The 15,916-nt window shown below is 40.1% G+C and overlaps 1 protein-coding gene and 1 pseudogene across 2 annotated transcripts in view; one reads left to right on the plus strand and one right to left on the minus strand.

Moving 5' to 3' along the window:
• SRGAP1 (SLIT-ROBO Rho GTPase activating protein 1) overlaps positions 1-15,916 on the minus strand; it is a 284,228-nt gene that overhangs the window by 14,906 nt on the left and 253,406 nt on the right. For both annotated transcript variants that reach the window (XM_040491526.1, XM_040491525.1), the window contains exons 16-18: positions 13,146-13,251; positions 9,033-9,257; positions 6,993-7,072 (exon numbers count right to left, since the gene is read on the minus strand). In XM_040491526.1, coding sequence (XP_040347460.1) covers positions 6,993-7,072; positions 9,033-9,257; positions 13,146-13,251 — 411 coding nt within the window. The remainder of the gene's footprint in view (positions 1-6,992; positions 7,073-9,032; positions 9,258-13,145; positions 13,252-15,916) is intronic.
• Positions 3,448-3,874, plus strand: LOC121040829 (60S ribosomal protein L26-like; annotated as a pseudogene).

Genomic DNA, 15,916 nt, shown 5'->3' on the forward strand with positions numbered 1-15,916 from the left:
AATTTCAGCTATGCATTAAAAATAAAGACAAAAAATCGCTCCATCTTTTTGCTAGTGGTTAATGTTTAAGGGGAATATTTCATATGGCAGAATCACAATGCTATGATTTACATATAGTATACTTCTCAGCAAAGTAGGTGAAGAATAATTTTAAAACAACAGTTTAAGTCCTTTAACAACTGACTGTAACTTTTATTTATTTATTTATTTTTTATTTTTTTTAAAGTTTTTTTTTTTTCAACATTTATTTTTGGGACAGAGAGAGACAGAGCATGAACGGGGGAGGGGCAGAGAGAGAGGGAGACACAGAATCAGAAACAGGCTCCAGGCTCTGAGCCATCAGCCCAGAGCCCGACGCGGGGCTCGAACTCACGGACCGCGAGATCGTGACCTGGCTGAAGTCGGACGCTTAACCGACTGCGCCACCCAGGCGCCCCTGACTATAACTTTTAGATTGCATGTTAGCATGCTAGTATTCCCTCCTAAAATTATATTATTAAAACAATATGAATAACAGCTTTATTAAATATCTACAAACCTGCTCCATAGAGGAGGGACTATAACTTCATATTTAAAGAGAATGACTGTATAGTTTGTTCTCAAATTGCAGATAAAGAATAAGTCAGAGATGACTGATGCCAATTTTTTTTAAATGCCAGTTCTCCTTTAGGAACAGAAATAAACATGTCCATGGTACAGGGGACATGAATAAACGTATCCAGGGAGGAAAGAAGACATGCCCATTTGTTAAAAAGAACTTTATGACATGCAGGTCTCAAATTCCTATGTGAACATGCCCATGTAAAGTTGAATTTCATTTTACTGAAAAAAACAATGGGAAGATACCAGCCCACAAAATAGTGTACAGTTTACGTACTTGTCAGAGGGAAATGAAGAAAGAACCATTAAGGTTCTTTAGACATTAATTAGACATTAATTAGACATTTAGTCATACACTGTCAATGCTGGCCAAGGGCTATTTAAGACTATTTAACAGATACTTATGCATTTTATCCTAATTTCATAATCATGCACTCTAATGCTTGTTATCTCTTTTTATTTCTTGAAACAACTAGCAACAGGATTATCAGACTGTTTATTTAATTCAAATGTGGAGAGATTATGAAAGAATGACCAGATGAATCAGAAGTACATTTTTATTGGTAATTCCGTATCAACTAGTAATTCTGAGCAATTTCATTATTTTGACTCTTTCTACTCCTCAGGGAGTCATTCCAGAGCCAAGTGTCCATCAATAAGCTACTTCTACACATCTCAGTCTACTCACTGCAGAGCAAATCAATCTTAGGGCATGGCAGAGTCACATGGTCCTTTCACAGAGAGTCACATGGTCCTCTAAGGTCCTGCAGAGACTCTACAGAATGTTGCTGTTATCAGTAACAGTAAGAGTGAACACGATAACTTCATTTTCCTGCATGGCTATTATAACTGTGCAATGGGGGGACAATTCAGTGCAGCTGATTTCTCTGACTGCCCAGAACTATCAAGTCTTAGATTTCCATTTCTTGTCATTTTATACAAAATGCTAGTACCTCACATTTTCTCTTGGGCACCTGCTGTCCCTGGCACTGTCCCTTCTAGATCTGTTACCCACTGCCCTTGTAGGTGCTGGTTTCGTTCTATGACAGCCTCTCTTTCAGAAACAAAAACTATCCTTCTCTAGTGATATCATGACGGACAAAAGAAAATACAATACCCGGGGGATCACAAAGATAATCAATACGCTAGTTAATTTAGTTACAGAACTTTACAGGTTGGCTGTGGGCAAGGATATCTGTCCTTTGTACGCAATGCTTTCTTTTCCAGCAAAATCAGGTGAACATGGTTAAAACATTATCGAAAACACAGAGCTCTCAGCAAAGCTTCTCTTTTGTAGTCAAGAGGTAAGAACAACTAACAGATGGCATGGTGGGGAGACTGATGTTTAGGAAGAGAGACGGCTGGGGCTTTGTCTTAGCTTTTCCTGCCACTAGGGAAATACTCTGAAGGAGACAGAGAAGTCATCGGTGAGAAAGGAATAAATCACACGGAGAAAGAAAGAAACTCGAGTAAAAAGAAGGCATGGTGGCAAGGGTAGGGCTCAGAGACTTTCAAAAGCAACATCACAGAAGTAGAAGCTCTCACTGTGAAGAATTTCTTCTAAATGAAGTTCTGAAAATGTCAGTTCATCCTACTTTTAGAAACAAACTTTTTTTTTTTTTTTAAAGCAGAGGGTGGACATGAGACATCCTGATTACCCTCTTGCTGAAATGAATGAAAAATCTTGGGATTAAAAAGAAATATTTGTAATTGCATTAAGAAGCTACCACCGTAGTAGGGAATATCAAAGACAAAAAACTCAACGAAATGGGAACGCAGTGAGGTAAACAGAACACTAGAAAATGTGAGTCAGAGTTTGCCTTGAGGGCACTTTCCCTGCTGGGTTAACTTAAGCTTTCATTTTGGACAAAAAACGAAATCAAGGGTCTACTAAGTTTGGACAATGTAAGCCCCCTCCACAAAAGATCACGCTCGCAGTGTCACCGTGAATTCCTAGGGCTAGAAATCATCCTCCCTTCCTGCCCTCCATACTTCTCCATAGACTGTATACATCACCACTGTCCCCTCCCAGACTTAAAAAAAAAGAATCTATCTCAAACCTTGGAACAAATCATCTCCAAGAACCCCAACCACATTCCAGTCCTCAGGCAGGTTTGCAGTTAAAAATCACACAACTTGGGTGGCCTGGAAAACCTGAAGCTAAAAATTCAATATGGTCCCAAGTTGGTTATGCCCCAGGCAGAAGTAAATGAGAAGATTTTTTGGAGGAACACATAAAAATGTACAAACCACTCTGGAAAATCAGACTCAATGAGCAAGAGACAACAAAAACAAATCCAGGAAGAATGCAGATATTAGAATGATCAGAATCACAATTTGTAACGATGGAAAGGATTAATATGAGGAAAGAGCAAACAACTACAAAGAATGATTAAGCAGGGGCGCCTGGGTGGCGCAGTCGGTTGAGCGTCCGACTTCAGCCAGGTCACGATCTTGCGGTCCGTGAGTTCGAGCCCCACGTCAGGCTCTGGGCTGATGGCTCAGAGCCTGGAGCCTGTTTCCGATTCTGTGTCTCCCTCTCTCTCTCTGCCCCTCCCCCGTTCATGCTCTGTCTCTCTCTGTCCCAAAAATAAATAAACGTTGGAAAAAAAAAATTAAAAAAAAAAAAAAAGAATGATTAAGCAGCAGATAGGAAAGTGAACCAAACAACTTGTAGAAAAAAACAAAAAATATAAATGCAATGGATGGCTTTAAAGCAGATTAGTCACAGCTGAAGAGAAAATAAAAGGATCATGCATATAGCTAAGGAAGTACTAAGAGAAAACTGACAGCTTTATATGTTCATATTAAAAAATGTCTTGTATGGCCACGGCTGAAGTGGCCAAAATGATGTTCAATCTTTTGGTGACTTCTGAATGGAGCAAGAACCACAAAAGGCATTACAATGCATCTTTCCACATTTGCGGGAAGATTATGTCTTCCCCTCTTTCCACAGAGCTGAGAGAGAAGTATGTTTGATGTTTGATCCATGTCCATCCAAAAGGATGATGAAGTTCAGGTTGTAGGAGGACACTACAAAGGCAAATTGGCAAAGTAGCCCAGGTTTACGGGAAGAAATACGTCATCTACGCTGAACAAGTACAGAGGGAGAGGGCGCACGGCACAACTGTCCACGTGGGCGTTCACCCCGGCCAGGTGGTTATCACTAGACTCAACCTGGACAAGGACCTTGAACAGAAAGCCAAATCTTGCCAAGTAGGAAAGGAAAAGGGCAAATATAAGGAAGAAACTAATGAGAAAATGAAGGAATAAAGTAATCTTATATATGACTTTAAATAAATACTGTTAAAAAAAAAAAAAACCTGTTAAAATGAAAAAAAGTGTTGGGGCGCCTGGGTGGCTTGGTCGGTTAAGCGTCCGACTTCGGCTCAGGTCATGATCTCACGGTCCGTGGGTTCAAGCCCCGTGTCGGGCTCTGTGCTGACAGCTCAGAGCCTGGAGCCTGTTTCAGATTCTGTGTCTCCCTCTCTCTCTGCCCCTCTCTCTGCCCCTGCAAAAAAAATGATCTCTAAAGAGAAAAGTATAAACGTGTATTGAGAGACATTCAATATGTTTGTCGACTGGAAGACTGAATATTATAAAAATATCTATTCTCTCCACATTAACATACATAGAATCAGTCCAACTGCAATCAAAACCCAAGAGGTTTTCGTTTTTGTTTAAGAACTTGAAAAACTGAGTCTAAAATTTAAGTGAAGTTGTAAAGATCAAGAATTGCTAAGGAGAACAGTCAAAGGTCTTGATTTGCCAAATATTAAGATTTATTAAAAAGTATCAAAATTAAGAGAGGAGGGATAGACAAGTAGACCAGTGGAAAGGAGAGAGCCCAGAAACAGACTTGTTCAGAGAGGTCATGTGATTTGTGCAGAGCTGTGGAGAAAGAACAATTAATGTTGGGACAATAGTGCATCCACATGAAGAAAAAGGAATGGACCCCAACCTCACACCATACCCTCAAAGAAATTCCTGGTAGATTAAAGACCTATGTGTGAAAAACAAAACCTGAAAGGATTTAAAAAAGAATATGGGGGAATTATCTTCATTACCTCTGGGCACAGAAGGATTTCTTAAAGGAGACACAAAGGGAAGCAACCATGAAGGAAAAGATTGGTAACTTCTTTAAAATCTCCTTGTTTAGCAAAAGATGTAATAATAAGCACATGAAAGACAAATTACAGAGCACAAGATATTTGCAAAACATATACACAATACCAGACCCGATCCAGACCCACAAAGAACTCTTAGAAATAAGAAAAAAACCAAAGCCCAATCAAACTAAGACAAGCAAAAAAAAAAAAAGCCCAGAGAAACTAACAGTGGGCAAATGGGACCTAAATGGGCAAAAGACTTGACAGAAATTTCACAAAAAAAGTGAAGCATGTAAAAGTTAGTAAAGTATAGCTAGCTATATGAACTGTATTTTTTATTTTCTATATTCTGACATCCAAGGCCTTGGGAGGGACTATCCCTCCCAAGGTTTACCAATTCCTACAGATAATGTAAATCACTCACCTGGTGTGCTTTTCAAATACAAACCCACCAATCCAGAGCCCCAACACCCCAACCACCTCCTTGGGGTCACTATCCACCTGTCCTAATCTCCTGTGCCAGGTAATCTCCTGACAAGAGACAACACCTATAATCCAGAGCCCGCTGAAATTACTCAAACTAGCCAATCTGAAACCCGCTTACCTTGCCCTGCCTGTTGCTTCCCGTGGAAACCACAGCAAAGACTCCTGCCTACCTGTTCTTTCTACAGCTGCCTTCTGACCGACCCTGGTGCATTTCCCTGTGGCCACATGAGGCATGATGTACCTTTTCTCTTGGGTACTGTAACAAAGTAGCTTTTCAGTGGTAATCACCTCCTGATCTGTGGCAGTTACTATACATCAAATTTTCTATTAATACTCTATATCGCAAAATAACACCTTCATCAGTAATCAGAGAAATGCAAATTAAAATCACAAGATACCATCACACTGACAATACTGGCAAAGATTATAATGTTTGATATTGATACAATAAAGTGTGGATGGATACATCCAACCGGAAGACCAACACATTGCTGGTGTGGTGTATATAATTAGAACTCTTTTTTTTTTTCTTTTAATGTTTTATTTCTTTTTGAGACAAAGAGAGGGAGACAGCATGAGCAGGGGAGGGGCAGAGAGAGAGGGAGACACAGAATCTGAAGACAGGCTCCAAGCTCTGAGCTGTCAGCACAGAGTCCAAAGCGGGGCTCGAACTCACAAACCGCAAGATCATGACCTGAGCCGAAGTCAGACACCTACCGACCGAGCCACCCAGGCGCCCCTAGAACTCTTTTCAAAAATAGTGTGGCTTTATCCAGTCAAGTTGAAAACATGCTTACTCCTAGGTGCGTATATCCTGGAGAAACTCCTGTTTGTTTGCAGTACTGCGAAAGCATACACGTTCAAAATACTCATAGCAGCACTGTTTTTAAGGGCAAAAAATAGAGACACCTCACATATTCACCAATAACAAAGGAAATACAATGGGATATTATACAGCTGTAAAATAAAATGATTATAACTGCACGCAACAATGTGGGTGAGTCACAGGAGTGTAATACTGAGTGGAAAATAATCATGACAACTCTTTACAGTAGGATTCTATTTACAGAAAGTTCAGGAAAATAGAAAATGAGGGGCCCCTGGGTAGCTCAGTCTGTTGAAAGTCTAACTCTTGATTTTGGCTTAGGTCACGATCTCAAGGTTTGAGGGTTTGAGCCCTGCTGATAGCTCACAGTGCAGAGTCTGCTTGGGATTCTCTCACTCCTTCTCTGCCCCTCTCCCACGCTGTCTCTCGTTCTCAAAAATAAACATTAAAGGGGGCACCTGGGTGGCTCAGTTGGCTAAGCATCCAACGTAGGCTCAGGTCATGATCTTGCGGTTCATGGGTTCAAGCCCTGCATCGGTCTCTGTGCTGTCAGCTCGAAGCCTGGAGCCTGCTTCGGATTCTGTGTCTCCCTCTCTTTCTGCCCCTCCCCCACTCACTCTCTGTCTCTCTCTCTCTCTAAACATTACAAAAATTTTTTTACTTAAAAAAAAAATAAACATTGAATAAAAAAAGAAAATAGAAAATGAAACAATAAACCATTTAAAAACAAACATATAGTGGTTACCCCTGAGGGAGTAAGGAAGGCAATGGTAATGGAGAAGTGCAAAGATGATGCTGTCTTTTTTCTTAAACTTGGTGGTGGTCTGTGGTGCTCATTGTAATATTATTTTTCATATCTTACATACGTTTTGTTAATATTCTTTTGTAGCTACTGAATTCTTAATATAAACACTTCCCAAAAAAGTGGGTATTAAGATTAGTTTTATAACGGTGTGGGTCCAAGGGCATACCGTCTTCACTGGTGTGGGGCTCCGTACCAGCGTCCTGATCCACTTCCTCCAGTGTACCGTGCTCACTGTATGGGCTGTCACTGCCAAGTGCAAACAGAAATTCATGTAAAGCCAAAGGAAGAATTTCAAAAATGAACAAGTGCTACCCTATGTAAAGATGTAGGACTTTGGAATGGCAAAAGAGTCAGTTACTGGAGAGCCTTTCCATTAGACGCTGGAGCCTCCAAGGATTATCTGGTCTTATGGGAGTCTAGGTCCTTCATCTTTGACTGGTCATTCGTATCCACAGAAGTTAAAGTTGGCTGAATTCTAGCGGAGTGCGATTATTGTGCTATGGCTACACCAGTTTTTGTAAATTCGTGTCACTATTCCTTACTGCATATAAATTGATGGCTCTTTGATTTCTGCTTTGAATCGACCGTAGTATCTTTCCCATCTTCTGACACGTGTTCATTTTAGATTCGTGAGACTCACGATTTTATTCTTTTTAAAAACTTACCCTTTAACACTACCACACTCCTCAAATATGTGCTGGTGAATGGGATGCATCTACCACAAAGAGAAACCTGACATTGCTGTAAAAGCCCACTTAAGTTGCTGGTGTTGGCGAGAAAGAGTAACCGCTTTATCACTGACTTCTGTTTAAAATGAGCGATTGCCCGTGGAAACACTATGAATGGGAAAAGGACACAATCAAGCACAGGTGACTGGCTGCAAGCCTCCTTATTAGGGACTTTACCCTGTTTGTGGAAAAGTGGTGACCACAAAAGTTGTAGGATACAACACATCAGATAATATTGACCGGGCCTCCACATATCGCTCTTTGATAAAAGGAGTAAGAGCAAAACTTACTGATATGGCCCTGAATATTTGCAAGTGCTAAGATACTGGCTTTGCGGTAAGTATGACTCTGAAGATAAAATTATGCATCTCGCCAGGGCTGAGTTTTATACATTTATCTTCCTAGAGCCAAGATCAGTCAGTACCTTGCACATAGTAAGTGCTCAAGTGAATATTTTTAAACTCGAATTTCACGTGTAAAATTGCTGGCTACACCACAGAACTGGAATCTATCATGGTTTGTTGTTAATTTAGAAAGAAGTGCTTCTGGAAATAGTTAATCTTCAGTTTTCTTAAGGCATAAGCCAATCGTAATGTGTTTTAAGCCCATTATTATGGTTTAGGTGTACTTTCAGGTACTTAGGATCTTTCAGCTACCTTCTACTTAATCCCCGGTGAGGCAATGGGATGTGTCCTGAGGAGCGTCCAGAATGGGTTTACATAGGTCTCTTTCCAGCTGCTCCTGGATCTGAGCTGCACAGAACAGTTTCTGAAGTGGGCTGGGAGGCAGCTGTTGAGTGGGAAGGGTCATGTGGGCTTTGGAATCAGACAGACCTGGGCTGCCTCCAGTTACAATTAGTCATTGGACAGGCTTCTTGGCCTCACTTTACTTGGTAGAGTGGTTAGTGTATAAAGTGATCACATGCACCAAGGAGCTGGCACACAGTAGGGGTTCAAGGATTAAAATAAATTTGCTTAAAACGACCATTACTACTATAATTGGTTAGGATAATATTTATTAGTAAGAATGGAAATAAGAATGAAAACATATTTGGTTGAGAGGGCTCCTTTAAAATGATAAACTTGAAATACTTACAGCCCAAACTATTTCAGAATGAAACTGAAATCTGTCAGTTCAATCAGTTATCTTTGATATAAAAGTAAAATTAGCACAGCTCTATATGATACGTTTCAAAACCACTATTCTCTACAGAAGTTACAATAGGGTGGATAGATCTTAAAGGATGTCATCCTTGAGGGAAAAGGGAAGGGATGAATAGGAATTTCCCTAGTGAGAGGCCACGCTGTCATGGGTCTTAGTATTCTCATCTAATCTAAAGAAGCGTTCCTGCTTCTTCTTTTTTTTTAAAAATTGGAATCTTTGGCAACTTACAGTCAATTCTTTTTCTTAATTAAATTGATATGTATACTTCCATGATGTTTCCAGGGCAGGGGAAAGACTAAAATGCTTGGACTTACCAGTAGTCATCCCCAGCCATACATTTCTCATAAACAGGGCCATCCAGCTCTTTAGCATCCGGGAAAATAGTTTCATGGTGGATGATGATGGTTTTGACAATTTCATTCACATGCGCCTGACAAGACACTTGATCCTGTATTTCTGGGACGGGCATCAATGTCGGGCCAAAACAAATGGCCAGGTTATAAGGGTCCATCATGTTCTCATCGCTGTACTGTGAAAGGCTATGAAAAAAAGAAAAGTTATAAAAGGCGAGAGAGAAAAAACAAAACTGTTTTTTTTTTTAATGTTTGTTTATTTTTGAGAAAGAGAAAGAGAAAGAGAGGGAGAGAGGGAGGGAGAGAGAGAAAGAGAGAATGAGCAGGGGAGGGGCAGAGAGAGATCCAGACACAGAATCCAAAGCAGGCTCCAGGCTGTAAGTGCAGAGCCCAACGAGGAGTTTGAACTCATGAACCACAAGACCTTGACCTGAGCCAAAGTCGGATGCTTAACTGACTGAGCCACCCAGGTGCCCTGAAAACTGATGTTTAACAAAACACTTTATATTTTGAAAATAGGGATCCAAAGCATTTTATTTGGTTTTTGTTATTAGAATAAGATGATGTTCCATACTACTTTAAGTTGGCTCAACAAATTCCAAAGGAAGTAAAGCAACTTATAAACTTTCAACTAGAAAGAAACTGAAAGGGGAATATAAATCCTACTTACTTAATTAGGTGGCATTTTTCAAAGCCACAAGAGTTTAAGATAATTTCTCTTCCAATGGAGACCAGGATCAAGTAAATGAGTTTCATTTGTAAATACTATGGTCAGGCTCTAAATGCTACTCAAGTAAATCCGGGAAGGTCAGTAGTGAGCTCCATAAAACTTGATGGATGTCGTCAAAATTGTCCTCCCACTAATCAAAAACATCTCAGATTTCAGTTTTTTCCCCATAAATCTTGAGGAAAGCCTTGAGGAAAACAAAGCACCTTTTCTTTGAAACCACTGAAAGAAGGCAACCAACTCTGGGCTTTATGATGTGTTTTTGGGTAAGACCACCAACACTACCCTGTCAATGTCAGAAGAGACACTGTTAAGTGCAAGACAAGGGAAAAGAATCCCCAGTTCTCTCATTCCTTTTAAAGCTGGCAAACGACAAACTTTGGGGAGATTTCTGGTCGCCTCAAACTAATTTCTAAATTCAACCTCATGGGTATCTGTGAGGTATTTTCCACAAGGGCCTCAAAATAAGTCTGCTCTTTTTTACTCTAACATGTGCACAAAGTGTTGCTCTAGGGAGAAGCTAGAGACATTATCTTTTTGTGAAGAAAATGCCAATCTTGAAAGGACATCTAAAATCCAGGTGAACAGATGACAAATGCAAGAAGGAAAAAAGAGACTCAGCCACATTTGTGGGATGGTGACAGACAAAAAGACATTGAAATACCACATGACCTGATACTTTACCCTTTTTTGGAACTGATAGCCTAGAAAGTCGAAAATACAAAAGCATTATCTCCTCAGCTAACATATGTCTTTCCCTTCTGCCATTTCTCAAGCAGACATTCTTTAAAAAAAGTTCACAATAAAGGGGACGGTCATGTTACAGATCATCTGGAAAACGGATGCACAGAGGACAAGTGAGATTCAGAGCAAGAATGGTCTAATTTTCAAAAGACACACATAAGCTCAACAGGGAGTCACAATTCATCTTTCTGGGTCTTTCATTTAGTGCTGGCTCGAAGAGCAAAATCTTCATATAAAAATGTGCTATCCAGGTTTCAACTTTACAATTAAAAGAGAATAGGTTATTTCTTTTCTCAAAATTCCTGTCCCACGCGTCCTATCCTAGAGGCTGAGGCTGGTCTCTGCATGAAGCCAGGTGTAGCAAGCCGGGGGCATCTTTGGGCAGACATGCTGAAAGCAATGCCAGCCGGCTGACTCCTGGCACATTTGCTATTCTGTTGAGATACATGGTGAGTTCGAGTCGGGTGTTGAGAACTTCCTTTTAAAAAAGTTTTTTTTAAAGTTTACTTACTTATTTTTGAGAAAGAGACCGAGAGAGCGAGTGGGGAGGGGCAGAGAGAGAAGGAGAGAGAGAGAGAGAGAGAGAGAGAGAGAGAGAGAGAGAGAGAATATCCCAGGCAGGCTCTGCACTGTCATCACTGCAGGGGCTCGAACTCGTGAACCATGAGATCGTGACCTAAGCCGAAAACAAGAGTTGGATGCTTAACCAAATGAACCACCCAGGCGCCCCTGGTTTTGAGAACTTTCTTGATTTATGGTCTGCTTTCCTAGTCTACTGTGGTTTTTTGGTTCATGGTGGGTTTTGCTCAGGTGTGTCTGCAAAATTCGGTGGGGACAGCATGCAGAGGGCCAGCAGCAATGCAAAAGGCACTTCATACTGGGGGAAGTGAAGCAATTAAAGGTGAAGACAGCAAGCCTCCAGATTTTTGTTTTTTATGAATTTGAGGATTTAATACTAATGAGGGAGTAAGATTTACACACACACACACACACACACACACACACCCAACCCAAGGTCACTGGGGATGGATCATGAACACCTTTGCTTCAACAATTCCATTTTCAGCAAAGCAGGTCAAATTCCTGAATTCATAGAAAGTCAGGCTCCTGTCCACGTCCCTATTTCCAGCTTCATTATAGCAACAGGGGTGCGTATTTGAGCTGAGTGCTTTGGATGTGATTTGCCGTCAACTTTCTCGTTCAGGCCCCGAAGCCCACTGTCCAACAGGCTCTGGTTCATGAAGCTCTCTTGAATTTTTGTCTTAGGCTCTTCCAGAGCTTGTAAATGACAGCAGCTTGTTGAGATGTGACCCCACCTTGCTATTTGGTTTAAGCAGTCAAGAATGCCTCCAGTTGGTTGTCTACAGATGCAACAGACCTACGAATCCCCCTCATCTTCGCCAGAAAGGGGCAGAGCTCTTCAGGTGATGCCTCCACATACAGCCGGTTCCGCAGCAGCAACTCCGTGATGTCCTGGTGCCCGTGGAAAGCTTCCTAGGCAAGGCTGCTCAGCAGCCCGCTCAGAGGTTTGGAGCCCTCGAGCTTGCCTGCCATAGTCAGCAAGCCTTCAGATTTTTAAAGCTGCCTGGGTAACTAGGCTTATTTAAAGGCAAAATTTAGAGCCATCTATTTAACCTACACATAGTGTATATCCATCTCTCTAGATACTGCTTATTTCCAGTGGCGACTTCTGTACAAATGGGTTCCTACTGTCACTTGTGCATATTTTACTTCCTTGCAAGCATTTCCCCATGATACTTGGTTTCCAGGGTCAATCTGACTGGGTATGATTTCAGGAATGGTTAGCAGGATTGTAGTAAGTCCTCATGGCTTCTGAGAACTTTAAACGTCTAATGAAGTAGAGAACAGAATATATCCTAATTTTAGGAAGGGAGAATCCGTGCCACATGGAGAAAGCATTTCCCTGAGCTTACTCCCCTTCGATCATCGAATACCAAGGGGACTCTCAGATATGACTTGAGGAAGATAGTCTTATAATGGGCCCCATTTTTGTTATTATAAAGTAATGCAAATGAAAATCCAGTTGCCTAAATTATAACAATAAAGTTTCTTTGAAAATAAGGCAGTGATTATCTTAAGGGTTCTGTGACATTGTTTTAGAGACTTTTAGAAGTATCTTCTTCTTGACGAGGTCTCATTATATTGAATTGCAGACACTTTCTTGGATCTGTATATAATTTGCACCTATAGTTGCACTCCTCCCTTGACTACAACATCAAAAATCACAGACATTTTCTGCAGTGAGCAGGTGGGTTGCATCATTTTGACAAAAACATTCATGACATTAGCTTTGGATGGAAGTTGGAAAAACAAGTATTTCACTGAACAAGTGTTCTTTTTAGTAATATTTGTATATTTTTGCATGTAAGGCCACAGTTTCTGCATCTTTCATCTATCATGCAATGACCTTGATCTGCTGAGGAAAAACATAACTTTGGTCTACATTTAATCATCTCCTCTTCGACTCTGCTGATAAATGGGACCTAATGTACATTTTACAGAATCCAAGAACAAAAACAGAATTCAGAGCAGTGCAAACGGAATGGAAGACAGGCATTTTGGCAGAGCATTAGGGTACTTACTGATTGAGGAAGGCAAAGAGGTACCTCATCACGATAAGGACGGACCTAGGCAAGGTCAGAAGGAGTTTGCGGATGTGAAGCGCCCTCTCATAGAGATTATCTATTCCTACAGACAGAAGAGAACATGGTCAGGATCCTTTCATCTGCTACATTTAAAGCAGAACACTGAGTACCAAATTTCATATCCAACCATAAGCAATCCTTTGGCCCTAGGTGGGACGTAACTGTAATCAAGACAGTGAATCTATGATCAGCTTGGGTGTAACACCATTTCTGAGTGTCTCCTTTGACCCATCACTGTTTTTTCTGATTTCCATGGTCTCGAGCAACTTAGCGTCTTCTAGGTTTAAAAATAATTTTTCACTTGCTGTTATTTCTAGATTTTGCATCTGATATGGTTTCAGCTCCTTTTTGCTTCATGTCAACTAAAGTAGCTTTTGGGGATATCTCCCTTATGATTTAATAATTCATCCTATATTTATTTGTCTATTACTATGATTCAGGCAATGTACCAGGCTTTGAATCTCTCCTTCCTCAAAATTATTGTAGTATTTTAATGATATGACTTTTTACCTTGTGTTATAATACGTCATCAGTTTTTCAAACATGTATTTTAGCAGAGCCTACTAGGTTTCAGGTACTGAGTTAGGCATTAGAAATATGTTAGTGATTTGAGGGGTGACCGGCTGGCTTAGTTGGTGGAATGTGCAACTCTTAATCTCAGGGTTGTGAGTTCGAGCCTCATGTTAGGTGTAGAGATTACTTAAAATTACATTTTATATTAAATCTTAAAATAAAATCTTAAAAATAAATAGAAAAAAATACATTAGTGATTTCATTCTGGCTCTCACAGAACTTATACCATGGTGTTTACAGTTATTTATTTCCTTATCCTGTTTTCCCTGAGAGAGCTCCCTGAAGACAGGGGTACCTGGGACTTCCCAGTATTATCATACACCTCTTTACTAGGAATACAAATTGCCTAAAGCTTCTTAATACTAAAGTGCTTGTGAACAGCAGCAAAACAATACTAATAATCCAGTATTTTCATAATGGTCTATATTTTACATTTTCACACTTGTTATCCAGTTTAATGCAGATGACAATGCTAGGGAGTAGGTAAGCCGTGTAATGTCATCCCCCCTTAATGGATTAGGAAAATGAGAACTGGGTAAGTGGCTTACCCCAGGTTACCTGGCTGGAAGGGTGGAGCTGGGACTAAAACCTATTTTCTGTTTAAGTCTGGTTGTCTTTCTTGGATTCTGACATACTCTAAAGTACAATATATGTTTTTAAGATTTTGTTTTTAAGTCATCTCTATACCTAATGTGGGGCTCGAGCCCACAACCCTGAGATCAAGAGCTGTACACACCACCAACTGAGCCAGGTGCCTCTTTATAAAGTACAACTTTGAACACATCCAATAAGCATATGTTTGAGAAAAATATTTATTTTTTATTTTTTAAATTAAGTACACTCTATGCCCAAAGTGGGGCTTGAACTCAAGACCCCAAGATCAAGCATCACAATCTCTACCAACAGAGCCAGCCAGGCACCCATGAGAAAAATATCTCAAGGAATATTTCAGAAACACTTTTGAAGTTTACTCTTATTTCATATTACTACATTTACTCTTAATTATGCTTGAGGTATTCACATATCCTACTCATAAATGTCAGGCTGTTTTTTTTTTTCAGGCCTTAATTTCTGACACGATAGCCAAAAGACTCTCCTTCTTCTAGGTTTTTGACCTTTGACCTTCTCCCACCCACAAATGTGGTTGACCCTCTACTTGGTTCTCTTCAAAGGCAAACGTGTCTGGTCTCGAGGTTAGGACCATCCCTTCTAGGAAGGTGGCATTTTCACTTCACTTTTCAATTTTCTGTGGGACATAAGTTCTGCTGCTTCTATCTCTGGATATCTCACTGTTGATTTCCTAACTCAAGTCTTCATTATTTCTAACTGGGACCATGATAATGCTTTCCTAATTCAGTTTCCCATTCCAATTCCTTTAAAACCAGTGGTTCTCAACCTTGACTTGAAATCACTTATGACCTAATCTTAAAACTAAATATTGAGATTTCCTAGCATCTATTCTCAGGTCCTTAAAAAATTGCATGCATAAGTGACTTTCGATTCATGCCTCAAACCAAACAGTTACAAAGTTTAACATATTTATGCAAATTATAAATTGAAATGATGACTTATTCTGTTAACGGTCTTCTGACTGGCAATACCATCCCCTCTTTTCCAGCCAGATAATGGTTATTATTAAAAACAAAACAACAACAAACACTTCTGCCATTGTTTACTGAGGATCTGGGTTGTTTCAAGAGTTAAGTCTACTGATTCTCTAGGCCAATCCTCAGTATAAGGTTAAGGTCAACTGTCAGGGAGAGCTAGTTTTGGGGTCTTAGAGGCAAAAAAAGAATGTGAAAGAACTATTTTTTTTTCTTAAAAATTTTTTTAAAAATTTACATCCAAATTAGTTAGCATCTAGTGCAACAACAATTTCAGGAGTAGATTCCTTAGTGCCCCTTACCCATTTAGCCCATCCCCCCTCCCACAACCCCTCCAGTAACCCTCAGTTTGTTCTCCATAATTATGAGTCTCTTCTGTTTTGTCCCCCTCCCTGTTTTTATATTATTTTTGTTTCCCTTCCCTTATGTTCATCTGTTTTGTCTCTTAAAGTCCTCATATGAGTGAAGCCATATGATTTTTGTCTTTCTCTGACTAATTTCACTTAGCATAATACCTTCCAGTTCCATCCA

This window comes from Herpailurus yagouaroundi, unplaced genomic scaffold (assembly GCF_014898765.1).
Source record: "Herpailurus yagouaroundi ecotype Mexico unplaced genomic scaffold, PumYag 182, whole genome shotgun sequence".
Taxonomy (NCBI): domain Eukaryota; kingdom Metazoa; phylum Chordata; class Mammalia; order Carnivora; family Felidae; genus Herpailurus; species Herpailurus yagouaroundi.